This window comes from Lepisma saccharinum, chromosome 17 (assembly GCF_977018435.1).
Source record: "Lepisma saccharinum chromosome 17, izLepSacc3.1, whole genome shotgun sequence".
Taxonomy (NCBI): domain Eukaryota; kingdom Metazoa; phylum Arthropoda; class Insecta; order Zygentoma; family Lepismatidae; genus Lepisma; species Lepisma saccharinum.
This window is the reverse complement of record NC_139245.1, coordinates 28,545,443-28,563,767: the sequence shown is the minus strand read 5'-3', so window position 1 is coordinate 28,563,767 and position 18,325 is coordinate 28,545,443. Positions and strand designations below refer to the sequence as shown.

General features: G+C 37.0%; 1 protein-coding gene across 5 annotated transcripts in view; it reads left to right on the top strand.

Moving 5' to 3' along the window:
- Wnt6 (Wnt oncogene analog 6) overlaps nt 1-18,025 on the top strand; it is a 168,507-nt gene extending 150,482 nt beyond the window's left edge. For all 5 annotated transcript variants that reach the window (XM_083139239.1, XM_083139238.1, XM_083139240.1 and 2 more), the window contains 3 exons: nt 5,269-5,376; nt 7,591-7,781; nt 14,094-18,025. In XM_083139239.1, coding sequence (XP_082995365.1) covers nt 5,269-5,376; nt 7,591-7,781; nt 14,094-14,555 — 761 coding nt within the window. In that variant the 3' untranslated portion in view covers nt 14,556-18,025. The remainder of the gene's footprint in view (nt 1-5,268; nt 5,377-7,590; nt 7,782-14,093) is intronic.
- The last annotated feature ends 300 nt before the right edge of the window (nt 18,026-18,325 follow it).

The window sequence follows — 18,325 nt, the reverse complement described above, 5'->3', positions numbered from 1 at the left end:
TAAATAAACAACATACAAACGATTGATTGATTTGGTTTATTTTACTTCGCTTTTTCTGCCACTTTTGGCTAATCGCGAAGCTGAGGATGAGTGATGATACGGTGAAATTGATGAGTGGACACTCACAAAGAACACCCATGTCCAGACAGGGATTCGAATCCTGGACCCCTGGCGTCGTAGCGTGCTGTGCTAAACACTCTACAACATCCAAACGAACCAGCATTAATTTGTTTTAGTGATTGTACGTTTTGTATTAGCAAATAATTAGGTTACACAAAGAAAGTTACATGTAACGCTAATAGTGACTCTTTTTGTGGTAAAGAGAAAGTGCAATATGAATTGGTAGTCAATAAACAAATGATTCTTCACCAGTACCAAATTATTTTAGCAATGATGAACATTTGGGTAATATTTTGGTCAAGATTACCAAATTTAGTAAAAGTTACCAATTTTTATCGTTCATGCTTATTTTTAGTATTTGTTTTGTTATTCCTAACAAATCAGTTTTCTCTATGTACGTTAAAATTCTGATTGGTGGGAAACTTAAAGCATCATAAGGCATAATTTGTGAAAAGATAAGGAATAATCGTTTAAAATTAGGCTAAAATGAGCTTCTGTTGTTGTTAAGTTTAAGTGTACGTATTTTTTTCCCGAACCACAGCAGACAAAGAAAGACAGCGAACAAGGTTGTTGTCAAGTCAACTTCCGCATGTTCTCTTCCCATAATTCCAGATTTCGTGGCAACAGCGACGGCTTACAGACATCTTTTTGCGTCGCGAAACATCCAAATAGTGGAAAACCAGTATATTTAATTGGCTTTATTGTCAGATCGAGCTGTGGGGGAGTAAAAGATCGTATCCTTTCGCCTCTAAATCACATCTTATAATTTGGTCTCTTGTCTTCGTTTCGGTATATAGCAATTCCAGATTCACATCATTCCTGTTATCGCTTTGGAGACCAGAATCCGGTTTGCCTGTCTTTCTTCTTGGTTTGTTAAAATAAATGTCTTCTCTCTTTCTCGTATCTTTTTGTATCATCTTCTTCGTTCTATTCTTTCCATTGCTTCATTGCTATCGTACAATAGCTCGAAGGTATCTAGTGAGCATGGTTTTTCGATGCTACGTGAGGTAGATCTTCCATTATTCAGTATTGCGCCGTAAGATTTCGGTCTGCTTTTGAGCTGAAACTGCCACAGCAGTTAGACGCTTCTAATGACCTTGTCTTGTATTGCATTTGCACGAATGCGTTTCAAGAATTCGGAGCTTAAACTTACCGTAAGAGACCTTTGAATCACTGTGTATGCGGGGTAGACATATTTTCATAGAATTTGTGTCAAAATATTCTCATTTTGATTCATTTGATTAATTACTCAAACATTGTAATGTTTGACATGCCCGCTGTCACAGCATGTGCAAGTATGTGATTCGTGGATGAAAATAATTCTAATCTATCCTAATCTAACCATAACATATAGGCCACACTTAGATTTTACCTACCTTTAAAATGTACCAGTCTGTCTGCAACAGTTTTTCTTTTTTAATCTGAATATTTTATCATGCAAAAAGCTTGAAAATTAATATAAATTAGAGCTGCGTGCAAAATAAATGTATTTTTTAAAACTGAAACATTAAAATTATATTAATTAGGTTAATTAGGCCGTTAATATATTATACTTTCCACCTCCAAATATAAATCTTGGCCTTTATATATTTACGGTTTTTAAGTAAGAAAAATAAGTCTTATTTTTTTTAAAAAATACTGTGTGTTACTGTTAAAGAATACGTTTATTATATATATGTGTTTATTTAGAATAATAATACATATTGATATCAAAATAACAATAAGAACTTAAATTGCTACATGATTTTGCGATATACCTATGTTTTGCAGCAGTATCTTTAATTATTTTTTATCTAAACAAATCCAACTATTTTTAAAACAATAGCACGCTTAGAAAATAAGGTTTTTGACGCTACTAAAGGAGAATAATTCGATTACACCCCCCCCCCCCGCAAGGGCAGCGCCCAGAGCAGTTACCCGGGCCACCCGGCTCTTACGCCGCCCCTGCTCCAGCCCTGGCTAAAACCATTTTAAAGTCAGGCTTTGTTGAGGTCTAGAAGCGAATGAAGATACAACAAACATACATAGGGTGACATACGATTTAGTTATCTGATAGAGATTGATCACGTCATTCACTGTGGACTTTAACCTAATACTTTAATGTACACTGTCCTATATTTTGAAATTCAAATCCTGAAATGTGTTTGTAAATGTTTGAATATAAACAAAGTTTTGTTGAAAGCGAATAGGCTATGGTCACTGAACTGTTAATATATTTTTTTCCTATTAAAATACACTTCATTGATGAAAAGTTGGCTCTTACTAGTCACATAATTTTAGAAAGTTCTGAGAAAATAATGACAGCGTTGAGTGTCATTTTTTTTTAATTTGCTTTATTTTACTTCGCTCTTTGTGCCACTTTTGGTTAATTTGCGAAGATGGAGTTGAGTGATGACATGATGAAATTGATGAATGGACACTCACCAACATCCACGCTCAGGCCGGGGTTCGAACCCGAGACCCCTAGCGTCGTTGCGCGATGTGCTAACCACTCCGCCACGGGGGCCGGCTTGAGTGTCATCTGTACATCTTTTTATCCTACTATGTCTCCGCTCTTTTTGGAGAATGACGCAACTTTACTGCAGGCTACCTCTTCCCAGGCTACCTCTGGGAATTCGAATGCAGTACATTGTCATCTGGACCTGAGATTTCAACATGGGATTTCAACAAAGATATGGTTACGAGAAACAATTTTTTTGTCATTCTAAATACTTTTTCTGTGTGCCTATGTCGGATTAATGACCAGTCGCGGCATGCAGATGATTCATTTTAGTGCCCCGATGGCGTAATGGTAACGTCGTCGCCTTGTAATTAAGGTTCCCGAGTTCGATACCCGGTGGAGGTACATAATGGTTCGGATTGCTCCTTAAACTGTAGATGCAGTCCCGGTTAGCCTTACTGTTCATAAATTGCACTTGAAACGCAAAATGAATCAGATTTTGTGAAGGCGTAGTTTTTTACACATCAATGTTAATTGACGACTTATTTTTAGTTTCATGTGCCCTCTCCGCACAATTTCATAATCTGTCCATACACACACATTACGATAAAGAGTCAAAAGGCATGATCTCTGCATGACTGCATCTCATTCTCAGGCGACTGGCCCCAACAGTACTCGGTGAGTTGAAGCGAAGGCTCGGCATTGCTGGAGAGGCATGGACAGTCGGTGCCTGGATGCAAGGCGTGGCCAAGCTTTCTCACGCTCTTCAGGCATCAAGAGGAGGAAGAAAAAGAAACAGACGATCTGACATAGCAACAAAAGATAACAATATGGACTTTCCAAGGCTCAATTTCCAATCTAGGACGGTGACATCCAGTTCTTCTGGATCATTGGACGAGGAATTTCAAACATGTGATTCGCTGGACTTGATTTACGGACGAACGAATGGAATTGCTTCGTGGATCTCACTCCTCTTTCCCTCTCCACAAGCCTCTTCAATTGTCTGCACTTATTCATCTTAATCAGTGTGATGGAGAGAGCTTCAATTCTCAGCCCCTGCGATCATCTGGAGAATCGATTCGGTTGAAATCGTGAAAACAAAGAAGTTATTCACTTGTTGATTCACGAGATTGTACTTTTTACCAATGTTGTTTTTGTTCCGGCGTTTCGGAAACTTCATCTGTCTCCATCTTTGTTGTTTTGGTTCATAGCCGCCTGCAAGCTGTGCCAAGCAAGGGAATTCTTTACTTGTGAGGTGGCCGATATTACTTCCGCTGGTAAAGTTCGGAGATTCCGCAAGGAAAGTGGAAGGAAAAGGTTTAACAATCGCTATGATAGTATGTGCGAGGAAACAGTCGGAAGAAGAATATCAGTCTTGGTGTAGACAGTGAATTGGACACACGAATTTTGAATTAAAGTTTTAAGTCCACTTTATGTACAGATAGGCTAATCGGGAAAGGACCTACAGTTGAACCACTGTGTAATGTTCCTCCATTGGGAATCGAACCTGGGACCCCTTAATTACAAGGCGACGACTATGGACGCACGAAAAGTTGAACTGGTCGAGTGCTACTCAAAGTCCTTGTATTGCATGGGCAAACATTACTTTTCGTCGACAAGTTGGACCCGATGATAATATATAGTTTAGTAATGTATGGGCTGTTGGTCCAGGAAAATGTTGTTATACATCTTGTCATAGAGATACCCTTTCAACCCCAAATGCGAGATACAACCCTTTCAGAATATACCCAAAATGTTAATCTTCCTTCGACGAAGTACACCCTGGACTGAATTTTGTATCTAGCGAGGCTCTGGTGTCTGGTCCCGTCCGCATATGTGTTTGTGATTGTACTTTCATCGATTTCTTTTTATCACCTTTCATCCTCATCTTTGCGATGAGTTCATAGATCTGGCAGATGCATGGCCACCTAACCCTAATTTAACATCTGAATAAGGAATGCTGCAAATATCTTATGTACTATCTTGCATTCCAAGTATCAAACTGTATAGTTACAACCGAAAGTTGGTTGTAAATACAGGTTACCATGCATGTGAGCTTCTGAAGATAAGGACAATGGACAGTATGTGTTCATGTGAATGATTTGGCCTGCTATTCATTGCTTTATTACAAGGAAAGGTACCACATGTTGTCTCCCAGATTATATTATTTGCAGGGATGTGGTAAGTTACTGATTATTCAGTAAAGTCACTATCATGTACGAATTCATTTTTGCAAAAAGTGACCCACCAGCAGAAATATTATACTTGGATTTTCCCTTCCAGTCTATCTCATTCTTCGTGGTGTAAGGGATGACACCCAACTGTCAACCTGTCTTCAACGTAGTACACTCTGGACTGCATTTTGCAGACTAGCGAGGCTGTGGCGTCTGGACAGTATAATCCTACGTGGGCCATTTCATCTTATCACTATTCATCCTCATCTTCATGATATCCAGAAGTGGCAGAAAAGCGAAATAAAATAAATGAAATCCATTCAAATCCTCCTCCCTTCTACCTGTGATCCATAGCAGCTCAAATCTTGCAAATGCATCTTTGTTCATGATCAACACAAATAAAACACTCTCCTTCACACCTCACCGACAACATATCGTCGTTCTCTATTCTTGTTAGACCAAAATAGTAGATAGAAGAAAATCGATTTCGTACGGCTGTTTGCAATGATATTTCTTAATTGCTTCTTCTTCCAGATACGAGAGAGACAGGGTTCCTGCATGCTATCACCGCAGCCGGCGTCACATACGCCATAACCAGGGCGTGCAGTATGGGGAACATTGTGGAGTGCACTTGCGACAAAGGTAAATTCCTTCTATTCCAGGTATAAAACTTGTTAATCAATATTATTTTGAAAATGCTAAGATTCGTGATCATGTGCTAGAAAGAAATTAAGTTGATTCCTTAAAGAGAATATGCTGTAAGTGCAATCTGCTTAAAAGTCATTATAAGTTTAGTTGAATTCGTTGTAAACATTATGTAGGTTAATTAAGTGGTCCAAACAAACAAATATTAGGTTCAGTGTAGTTAAATTTCAATTGTATTAAAAAAAACAAGATAAAATTTGAGAAAAAGGCAGAAAAAGAAATAGACAAAAGAGTGAGTGAGTTTATTATCGTCCCTGGAAAATCAATATCAACCTCGCACATCTAATTTCATTTCATTCACAGTAATTTACATTAATTATTCTAAGGGCATTGCAGACACGTGATAACTTCAGAGTGAAGTAGTTTTTCAGAGAGCAACACTATTGTCGGAAAATATGCCTTATTTGACCCTCCAAGCAAAAAGAAAAACTTTCCTTGACCCTCCCTGGAAAATTATTGCTCATGTACATGCTAAGAACTAAGAAAGACTATGAAAGCAACATTTTGTAGGTTAGGTGTAGGAAAAGTAAACAGAAAAAATGAAGAGAGAAAGTGTAAGAATACAGTTTAAAATAAAAGGAAGATAGGAATAACGTGAAGAATGCAAGGAAATAAATGGAAGAAGTAAAGTGCAGATGGTCCTCCTCCATGGCCGTGCGGTCTAAGGCGCTGTGCTTTGTACTCCGTCTGCGGGTTCGAGCCCGCCTGGTTCAGTCTCTGGGTTCTCGGCCTGTGTATAGGACCGGTGGCAACCCACCATCGTGAGGAAATTGTGGTGCTACGAGTGAGTAGCTTAACGCGGTCTGGGAAATCTAAAATGGCAGAGGGTTCGACGTGCTGACCCCACGTCACCCCATTCCTATCTCCACACCTCTAGGTAGGATTGTGGGAGGGAGACTGGCAGTCGGGAGATAGACCCAGGCCCTTTCGAGGGTTGTCGAGCCATGGGTCATTATTATTAAAGTGCATTAATTTGCAATTGGACATAGGACCAACAATTCAGTTTACAAATTTCTAGCTCTTGAAGATAGTCACAACTTAAGGACTTACGCGGGAAAGGGCTTTTATACCCGAATAAATCAGTTCCTAATTTTTGTCTGACTCTTTTTTATGAACGTGATTCTCATTGTTAAGATTGCCAAGAAAGTACTTTTACTACATGTTCTTGAAATATCATTATTCCTTGATTTTCTGAAAAACAACTAAAATTATCGCAAACTTGTGTAGATAACAAGGCCTACAATAAACGCGAGGTCCATAATCAAAAATTTTCAGAAGCCTGAAAAGAAATTTTTGTTTCTGAGTTTCAAGTAAAGGTGTCCTATACGTATGTATTCACAATATAAACATTACTGAAAATGATAAACGATTAATTTATGTATGTACTTCATATTAATACCTAAGAGCAATAAACACAGCATGTTGAAGGTTGAAACCAAGAATTACGTGATACTAATGCAAGTGTCTAAGCTTTAGTTTCTTTTCATTTCAGATATATTTAATTACAAAACTAGATGTGTTCAATATCAAACTATTATTTTACGTTTACAAAGTGGCAATTTTTAATTATATCCAATAATATTATCTATCATGATTCTTTTTTAAGTGTACTTTTCAATTAATTTTGATCCTGTAGTGGTTACATTGTTTCATATAAATAATATTTCACCTCATAATTTCATTCTTTAATTAAATGAATAGTTCATATTTACTATTTTTGACTGAAATATTTGAACATGTTTATGTAGTACTATGTTTAGAACATGATTTCATTAATTTTGAATATTTTTAAGTGTGTCAAAACAATCCATGAAGTCGGAGAAAATCAGATTAGTTACTTGAAAGGATCAGCGTCTAATACACTCGCAATAAACACTACACAAACGATTGTTTTTATCAGGCGATTGCCCGTGTCTGCTAGATAGCAATATTTGTCACCCAATGCCACCATGAAAATGAGTTTTACTAGTCCGAGAAAGGAGAAACTATGAAAATTAGACTTTTGGCGCCAAAAAAAAGATGTCTGCCATTTTGTTCAGTAGTAAACATTGAAATGGTGGCGTTGCCGTCGAATAACATGTTATTTCGAGGCGCAAACAGGGACTGCAAGCTCTCTTGACCCAATTCTTGACTTTTTATTTTCTTTTCCAGGTGGACGGACGGGAGCTATCAACTCGGAGCTGGCAGCCCTCGGAGTGGACGGCGACTGGGAGTGGGGAGGATGCGGCGACAACGTCAACTACGGATACAGGAAGTCGCGCGACTTTATGGACACCCCGTACAAGCAGAGGAGCGACATTAAGACGCTGGTGATGCTGCACAACAACGACGCTGGGAGACTGGTATGTTTTGTGGGGTTGCAAGAAGTGTTCTTTGTATTACATACAAAGTTTTTTGTTTTTTCAGGAACCTGAGAACAAGCACATGTCATGTAGGTACAGTCACGGACACTTCTGGCTTGCAACAACTTGATTGACTCTTAATGGTATCATTACAACCCAGAACTGTCCATGACTGTACATTTCACTGAGGTTCGGATCCCATTTGAAACTGAAGGTTCAGTCCTGATTGTCCTATTTGGGTATAAAGTGAACTTCAAAACAAAGGTTCATATTGTATAGCGTTTTCAACTACCAGGTAAATTGCAATGTATACAGTAGGAGGATGTAAACGCGAACTTACTTGTACAGTCACCGGCAATAAAAATGGAACACCTATATCCTGAAATTCTCGCTTCCCTGCAAGGCGTTGTGTGTGTTGCCTAACTCTACGGCGTTGGTAGAAGTTGCTACTGAAAGATTGCTATTAATGTCCTCTTCTCGCCGTAGAGCTGGGCAACACACATAACGCCTTCTTATGTGTTTCAGGATCCCAGTGTCCCATTTTTATTGTCGATGATTGTACATATACAGGGTGTCTATGAAGGTTGGTTACAACTTCATAATGCAATAACATGAATTGACATACAAATATATCTAGTTTATGTTGGTGTTGGTGTTCATCATATGCACCTTTGGTGGCACATGCAGCGCCTAATCTATATTCCAGCTTTGTCCATCTCCATACTCGACGTTACATGTTCTGCCAACACTGGCAATGCTATTGGTCATGGGCGTAACTTGGGACTTAACTTTTGGGGGGCAGAGTCGAAAAGTTTTTCATCCCATAACAATAGTGTCCAGGATTAGGTTGCTAAATAACGGTTACATTTGCGAAATTATAAATATTATTATTACTTAGCTTCTCAGGTGTTAGGATGTTAACAAACGTATCCTTAACTTGTACAGAAGTAATTGTTAACAAACCTGAAAATTGGAGGTGGGGCAAGCGCTCTCTTTGCCCCCGCCAAGTTACGCCTATGCTATTTGTCATAAAATCCTTTACAGGAGTTTGATACTCTCCACCTCTGACGTGCCCCCACAAAGAATCCACGTGCACAGATTGGCCAATATAAGAACGACCCCGATGCGATGTAGTCGAATTTTTAACCGTAAGCGAGCAGATGCAATCAGCTGCTTGCATTGTTCCCGTGTTCTTGCATTGCCAAATTGTGCAGCACTGTCAAAAGGCGAGAGGAGAAAACAAATAACTGTGAACTTTATTTGAGTCAGTTTGGTTAAGCTGTAAAATGTCAGGAAACCTAGAACGCCCGGCTATTGGGAGATCTCTGCTAATCCGACGTCAAATATGGATAAAGTTGGAATACTGTCACCAAAGATGTACATGTCAAAATGACCTTAATAGCTGTAAGAAAAACTTTTTTAGTTGGGGTACCACATGAACAGCAACATGTGATTCTGTCTCAGTAAAAGCCATGTTGTTTAATTGTGAATTTATAAACAACCTTTACGAGCACATTGTATTATCTATCATGGCACAACCTCAGATAGCTTTCCTGTCTCGCATTACAATAGCTAGCTGCGAATCCAGGGGTCGTAGGATCGTATCCTAGATAAGACACTGACGTCTCATTTCTTTTAGAACTTTCATCTATTTCATCTCTAATCACTTATCATCATCGCCGCTACTAAACTACACAGAAATAAAATTATACTCTTGGCATTTCGTATGATTTGTCTTCACCCTACGCCTTATAAGGGAATCTCCATTTCATCCTATCTGATTTGTCAGCCTTTAAGAACGAAATTCAGTTGCACTAGGATATACAATGTGCAGCGTTCTTGTTTATGACATTTGTGAAAGAAAGATACGTAAGATTAAGAAGGATGAATTTTGTTGTGTATGATCGTAATTGATCTTCAATGTCTAATCTTTTGCTTTACGTTCTTTGTGTCCTCTTTTGTTAGCCTCATCAGGTATATATTGCTTCAAACTCTTCTCAAAAATCCGGTATTCCCTTAGTGTCTTCACAGACCAGCCCCCTCCCCCCATTGGTGCTATTTTTTTTTACTTTAGTATCCATTTTCAATTTTTAGTACTACATTTCCATCCCATAGTGTGTATTTTGGATATTGCATGAGACTGGAAAGTTACTAAAAATTAACTGGTTTCAAGTTACTTCATTTCCTTCTACAAAAGGTACTGGTTACTTTGTCATACAATATAAACAAATGTGACCAGTTTGAACTGAACCGTCCGTGCATGTATATATTGTCCGTCTTGAAATTGATCGGTTCTGAAAATAGCAAAAACTACCATTCTCATTTGAAAGCAACCATGTTTACTTCTAGCGAATTAACCTACCAGTTCTAAATTTAGAAAGATAAATAAGGAATTCTGCTGTCAAAATATATCGCTTTACCATTACCATTGTTTTCACAAAATCAGAAATGTTGTACCAACGAATTATATGCGTTGTGGTAGTTTTTCTACATCTCCAAACTAATTATTGCTGCTCTGATGATTAGTATAGTCGTACAATATGATTTGAATTACATTAGTAATGTTTGAGTAGGTTAAGTGGATTCGATTTCAATAAGGGTTTGAATAAACACGTTTAAAAAAACTAAAAAAAACAGGTGGATTTAATGTGTTTTTTTTCGGGTTTAATTGGGTTTTGTCGAGCTTTTATAAATAAAATGTGAATACATGTAATAATTCACATTTGTAATTGCTGCTCAACGTACCCACTGCACTTCGACTTCGCCGCCCAGCACACCAACTAAGTAGACCACAACAAACCATATAAATGTTTATTGTTTATCCTTTATTCTCTTACGATTTCCTGGTTATCTCTGTGCCTCTGTGGATAGCAAGTTTGTATGTTTGAATTGATATTAGCAAATGTTGTATCAATAATGGTATATGTAATTCTATGCTATTTGGTATACAAACTGCAGTAACGAATGTATTCAATATTGAGCAAACACAAATACGTTGCTGTTCAACATACATATTGGAATCTTTTGTCTAAAGTAGCTACAGAATCTACAGCTTAATATAGACCTATGTAATTTCTTAATGAAAATTAAACGTTTGTATTGGTGTACTGAGCTCTGATATTTCGTTCTACTTCATTTCAATATTAAAAGTGTTGTGCATTTTAGATAGCAAAATTAATCTTGAGCTATAATGACAGTCGTGATCTCATTCTAAGAATCTAAAATGCAATCTTCATTAGTATACACCTCAATGACGTTCCTTCATTTCAGAAATCATTGAAATACCAAAGTTAATGAAAACCTACTGGGTTATAAAATGTTTTTTTTTTTTCAAGTGGGCCCAACACTGATTTCAATAGATATTGTATACATGACTTCTTGCAAATATTTACTGTCAAAATTTGTTCAGTTCGATATTTAATTCCGGTTTTGACCCTGAAACTTTATTAATCTCAAGTTTGGTAGACAGTTTTGGTAATGTATTTTTTCAACTTCACTTCAATTCAGACATTTCCTTTTCACTTTATGACTTTAAGATATTTCCAAAGTGTTTCAATTTATTACCGTGAACAATTTAAAGAGTTTTCTCAAATGAATATTGTAAAAATCTATCAATATTTGTAGCATTAGGTGCTATGTAATGAAGTTTGATATCTTAAAGATTCTTTACCGTCGATGATATGATAATATTATGTTAACTAATCGGATTTTTGCACGCGATTCTCCACAAAATAGTTGGTTTGAGTTGTTTTTTTAATTCCGATTTATGCACAGACAGGCTAAAGTATGGATACACAGTTTAAAGTGGGATTCGAACATGCAACTAACAATGTCCTTTTCAAGGCTCTTGTAATTGTAATTTTCAATTGTTACTTAAGTTTAGCATATTATGAATTCAACATTTCTTTTCAGTAATATTCGTTTAATAGTTTAATACCATTATTTTTTAAAAAAAACGAATGATGATTTTTTTATGAATTGATATCTATAAGAAGATGACTCCCCTTTAAAAGAAATGCAAAATTCCTGAAATAAACATGTGTAGGGAGAAAAGGTATACATTTTCACCACACACGCAGAGTCCAAAGTTCATTAATCTAAACAGGAGCATAGAACATATTTTTGAACGTTGGGGATGCATCAAAATAATTTCATCGCCAGAATTGATGCAGTAAAAATACACCAGTTGCACAGTTCATCTCTATTTTCGTTCCCGTCGGGAAACTGTACTGACATTATTTTTCATTACTCATCAGTAATTTTCACTTTTGGAACCTATAATGAACCCGGCTTCGATTCCCAGGGTGGGTGATCTGAGAACACAATTTTCCGGCAATACATAGAAGTGCCCTGTGGCTCACTCAGCCTCATATCAATGGGAACCTGGGAGAAAGGGATTATCACATCACTTCCACAATGCCCGAGATCGAGAATGTGTGGGGTTATAGTATTTCCACATCCCCTATGTGCCTCTGTGGCGTGGTGCAATGTACAGGGGAGAGTTTTGCTTTTAAAAAAATATTATTGTCTAATGTGCCGGTATAATATTTCGATTTTCAAAAAGTTCATTTGTTTAGAATCCATTGTAGAGTATCAAAGTGGATCCACGTGCGGTCTGCTTTCGCTTTTATCAAGATATTTGTGGTGGTTTTTTTATGCCTTAAACCCATTGGCGTACGTGGTGGGGAGCTGGTGGGGCTACAGCCCCCTCGGGAACTTTTAGAAAAATGGAAATCTTCAAATGATAGCAGCAAGGAACCCGGTAAAAACCAAAGTTTTAAAAGTACCCCCCCTTAAAATGACCCCGATTAGCATGTTTGCTATTGAGTAACGTTGAAATGAAGGTAAAAATGGTTATTACGAAATATTTTATTATGTACATGTACTCCCCCTAGAGCGTAGTTATGTACTATCTACCTTTACAATTCCAGCTCCTCCTGAAAAGTCCTGCGTACGCTAGTGCTTAAACTAATATGGGAAAAGGGATAATTAGATTTTTACGATGTCATATTTTATCCCGGCTCTCCCCCCTCTTCCCATAAACACATTTCTAGCTTTGTGAACACGATGAAGGTAGATTTATTGGCCATAGCCTATTAATGTTTATTTTGTTTATTTACCATATTTCAGCTTCAGACCATATTTTGGCCATAACATGGTAAAACAGCATAGTTTTATTATTGTTCATGAATTATTCGTGCCAGTGACCACAAGGATATTTTGCCCACCTTGGTTAGAAATGTGACAGACGCGGTTGGTCCTATAGCGTACAAGAACGTTGGACCCCCAGAAATGTGCGGTATTCACTTCGAGAATGAACAATCAGCAATGTATTTATCTTTTCGCTACAATTTCTGCATAATTAGTAATGTGTTTTTGACCGAATTATTTTGATGAGAAAGAGAAAGCACGAGTCAGTCGCGCTGTTCACTTTTGTGGTGGAGTTTCTCAGTTGAACTCCCGCAGGACAACTTCTACTTTAGCTTCGGCCGTGTCCAAAAGGTGCAAGACCATACTGAAGCCGTTCCCAAGGGAAGAAGAGAAACTAAAATATAGTCATCCCCTACATTAGATAAAAATCCAACACCGACCACGACTATTTGAATCAAATCAAAACTACGCTTTTAATTGTGTCTGTTTATAGACCAAAAGCGCATAGATTTCCTTTGAATTCAAATTCTATGAGATTTTAGGAAAAAAAACTGCATATGCTGATTAAGGCAGTGTGTTTTTCAGTAAAAAAAAAACTTAACAAGTTTTAACCTGTATCAGACTTGAAACCAAACTAAAAAAAAGAAGAAATACTGGTGCCTGTTGGCCATTCAACATTTAATTTCAAGTTACAATTCTAGGCTGTTCTTGAAAACTAGTGTTGTCCACGAGACGAGACTTTGGCCTGTCTCGTCTCGTGAAAATGCTGTGAAATGTTGTCTCGTCTCGAAAATATTCGTTTGTCTCGGGACACATGATCAATCTCGTCTCGTCTCGAATTTTTAAAAGCCTGTCCCGTCTCGTCCCGTGGGCAACACTATTGAAAACACTTAATTTTTAAAAAAATTGCAGTATTTTTACAGCAGAGAGTTCTTTTTTATGTTTAGAAAATGCCCAATGTAAAAGTATGCTTATACTATTTTCTTTATTCGGTGATTCATTGTGACTTAGATGAAAACAACATAATATGCCATAATGTGACTGCCTTTTCCTGAACACCCTAGAATTTATATGCTTTTTGTTGTGATAATTTATGTGCTAGGTTACCTGTATATTCTGGGTGTTCCTGTCAGGTTAATGATTCGCTTTTGTCTTCCACAGGCTGTGAAGAAGCACATGAGAGCAGACTGCAAGTGCCACGGTTTGTCCGGTTCTTGCACCCTGAGGACCTGCTGGAGGAAGATGCCGACTTTCCGGGACGTCGGGAACAGGCTGAAGGATAAATTCGACGGAGCGGCGAAGGTAATTCCGGGCAACGACGGCCAGACTTTCCAGCCGGAAGGTCCAACGATCAAACCTCCGGACCGCGAGGACATCGTCTACTGCGACGAGTCTCCAGACTTCTGCCTGATCGACAAGAAGACAGGGTCCCTAGGTACCAAAGACCGGCGCTGCAACGCGTCGTCCATGGGGGTGGAAGGCTGCGACCTCCTGTGTTGTGGTCGAGGGTACAACGTGTACCAATTACGCGTTCAGGAGAACTGCCGGTGCAGGTTCGATTGGTGCTGCACCGTCAAGTGCGACACTTGCTATGTGAAGAAGGTCATCAACACGTGTCGTTGATTCCAGCTTGGACTCGTCGCCAATCGTGGTGTATAAAAAATAAGATCTCGACGGAGACGCACTGATGGTCCCAGCAATCCAGGAGGAATGAGCTGGCTTTTGTTTTATATGTCGTAGGCGCGTCTTCATGCTCTGGAGTTCATGGTGCTGCGTTTCTTCATGGCAACTTGAAGCCACCATCGTACGAGCAATCTTGCATCCCTTGCGGTGTGATCAGTTCGTCAAAATGGCGGGGAAATACCTCCAGCACCCAGCTTTTGTAACACGCTGAATGACTTCAGCACGACATACTAGTGCCTTGTAGTTCTTCAGGCAAGTACTAAACGTTTCTTCATCCAGTTTCTACTCGCAAATGGGTTCAGTCATTGAAGAAATGCAGCTTCTAAACAAACCAATGTGATAAAACAACCTCAGTATTTCACTGAAATTTTTATATCCTTAAATATAGAATGTCCACATTACAGAGGCAGTAGTTTGTTGTAGAATAAACCAAAGTAATGGATTTTTGAACTGTACGGCAGTTATAATCACACAAATATATCGTAGCACCAATGCCAAAACACAAATGTGCAAATTTTGACTTTTCACCTAATTAACTCTTTGTCGTAGATTCCTATTCACATTTTTCAATAACAACATTTATCCAAATGTAAAAACCCATTTTCCCCAGGGCCTTGAATATTACAATGCTATTACCTCAAAGTAGGATTCAGCACATTCATGGTTTTAGCCTTGGTGATATGATCGGAATCATCAACAATGTTTTCTAAGAAAAAAAAGCATGCTATTTCGGTGAATTGAATTTAAATCATTGTTTGTTTCCTCGGATACCCTTTAAATTCAAATTATTACCATCCTGTTTAAAATTAGTATTTTTTTTCTTTCTTCACTCATGTACACTTTTGAGTGAAGGGAAGATGTAATGTAGACATAATTCTTAGTTAAGTGATAGAAAAAGCTCCATAGTCTTAATTTCACAATAAAATAAATAGGATGATATAAATAGCATAAGCCAAAAAGAGAAGAATCTTGTATGCTAAGCTTTAAGCCAAACTCTGGTATCACGTTAGACCAATAAACACATTCTATGCTTTCCTTGTGATTGTGGACATTCTATACGTTGTATTAGAAATAATTTAGCAATTTGTACATAGGTAAGTTCTACGTATGATCTTGAAATCGTCTCGCTAGGACCAAAATGCATTTTGTAAAGAAGTTGTCGTTTCTATGAGTATTATAGACTGATACCGCTAGAACATATTTGATACACACACAGCACATGTTTCAAGTGTTGGGAGAAGTATATAATAGGGTGTCAATTATTTTTATTACCGAGAGTGATTGCTAGCTAGTTCATAATTTATCGATGATAATTCTGAGTATTTGCAAACTGTGATTCTTACATGTAACAATAAGAATATTATTTTTTCGTAAATGTAGACACTTGTTAACAACTAGATACCACTGACATAGATATATTTTCAGTCATTTTAAGCAATTTCTGGTAATAGTAGTATAAATATTTATAAGTTACCTTGTACACAATAGACTGCTTTCGTTAATGTTTTTGCGTAGCATGTTTTGTGGATATTTTTGTGCTGCTATTATTTCTTGGACATAAAAATCTCGCATACATGTGCCTAATCATAAAAGTATAGAAATACCATTACTTAAGCAATTTCATTATGTTGTTAGGAATGTAGACAGTGTGACAGCCTATTTTTGAAACTAAGGTGTTCTTATAAGAACGACAAAGCTTTATAATTAGATTTTATTTGTAGGGAAATGTGTTTATATCTCTCCTGTAGGCAAACTTGTATAAATAATTTCCCGTTCAAAATAAATATGACTGTATGTGTGTAAGAGAGAGAGAGAAAGAGAGAGAGAGCATATTAGATACAGAAATAGTGTTAACAATTGTGATATATTTGGGTTTTGGGTTTATTCTAACTTTCCATGGGGTTTGACGCAGTGCCTATGCAATTATGACTTATTTAAAATGTATTGTTCTGAATGTATTTCATTATCAAGATGACGACTTTAATTGAAGACAACGAATTGAAGTCATCAGAAACGAGCTTTGCAATCTTTGCTCAAATGTTACAAAACCAAATGTCAATTTATGTGGCAATAATTTATCTGAATACAACTTTGAAAGTGTCAAAAACTTTCTAAATAATAATTGTAATATTTATATTCTGATTGAACTTCTGTTGCATTTTAAAATTAATTCTTATTTGTGATGTTTGTGAAGTCCTTCATAGTTGCTGTAGAGTGGGATGCACAAGTATTGCTTGGCAAATTCTTCATGACAATTTTTATTAATTTTACTATTGCATTTTACGTGTTTTTAAGGAATAGATTTCTACGTGTACTGCTGCAGAAGTTGTTAGCAGCTTAGTGGAACTTTTGTTTGTTAGGTAAAACAAATACACTAAACATGGTGGTGGACAATTTGCTTCGTAATACTTATGCACTCTACCTCGAAATTTTTAAGGAATAGATTTCTACGTGTACTGGTGCAGAAGTTGTCAGCAGCTTAATGGGACTTTTGTTTCAGTTCTTGAAGGTCTCATTAGGTTAAACAAATACAGTAAACATGGTGGTGGACAATTTGCTTCGTAATACTTATGCACTCTACCTCGAAATTTGATAGCATGATTAGAGAAACCAATATATTGTTTAGGATTAATTATAATAATGTTGTCTTTTAAAATATTGGTATGTAACAAGATGAAGTTTATACAGATGCCATATTCAACAAATAAGATTAGATGAAGTGAAATCACATTTTAAAGGATTGATGCCTTTACCACAAATGTCTGCTCTTTCATTGAATTATTCTTGTAAGGTCTTTCTTTGGGGAAAAATCCGTAGAATTATTTGTAGTGAATGTTAAAATTTACTATATAAAGTTATGAGTAAAATAAATTTTCGAAATGAATAATTACAAGCTATGCAGTATACTGATGTTATACATACGGTGTTCATCTGTGTGAGCACACTTCCTTTATATGTGCTATGAGGACAATACACCTTCTAAAAGTTTTTTGAAGATTTTTTTTAAGGAATGCCTTATCTGTACGCTTTGTAATATATTTCTGTCACCTGTTTTATGATATGGTTCTCTGTAAATCTATAATCCATGCATGATCTACTGTGAAGTTAGCAATTCCTGTTTAAAATACTAGCGCGATCTATGGGCGACAGAAATCTACAACCGTCTTTCTTGAAGCCTTTGAAGAGGCTAAAAATATAATAAAAATTATGTAGTAAATTAACAAGTGAACGTTGTGAAGAAATGTGTTGTGTTCCTTGTACGTGCCTTATTTATAAGTAAAGCTTTAAATTGTAGCCTTATATTTGAAAGGTAAAAAAAAAGAGAGATGTACATTTATTTCTGTAAATGAACTTGTGTAAAACTTTAGAATGTCAAAAACAAGAGATGAATAAATTTCTCATTGTACATACAGATATATTTTTATTCCACCTTTTTATTATTAATTTGGTTTATATTACAAAGAGAGAGAGAGAGAGAGAGTTGATTTTGAACGCACTATTTTTAGATTACATTGCATTACTCTGAAATTTCTTATGTCATTTAAATATTTTTATCTACTGGTATCACAGAACAGGAGTGCTGATGAGGCACTTGACTTGAAATGAAATGTGACACGCCTCCCTCCATTTACTGGCCGCGATGCGAACTACGACAAAAAAATCACAAAAATCCTGGGTTCGAATCCTGGCCTGGGCATCCATTCATCAAT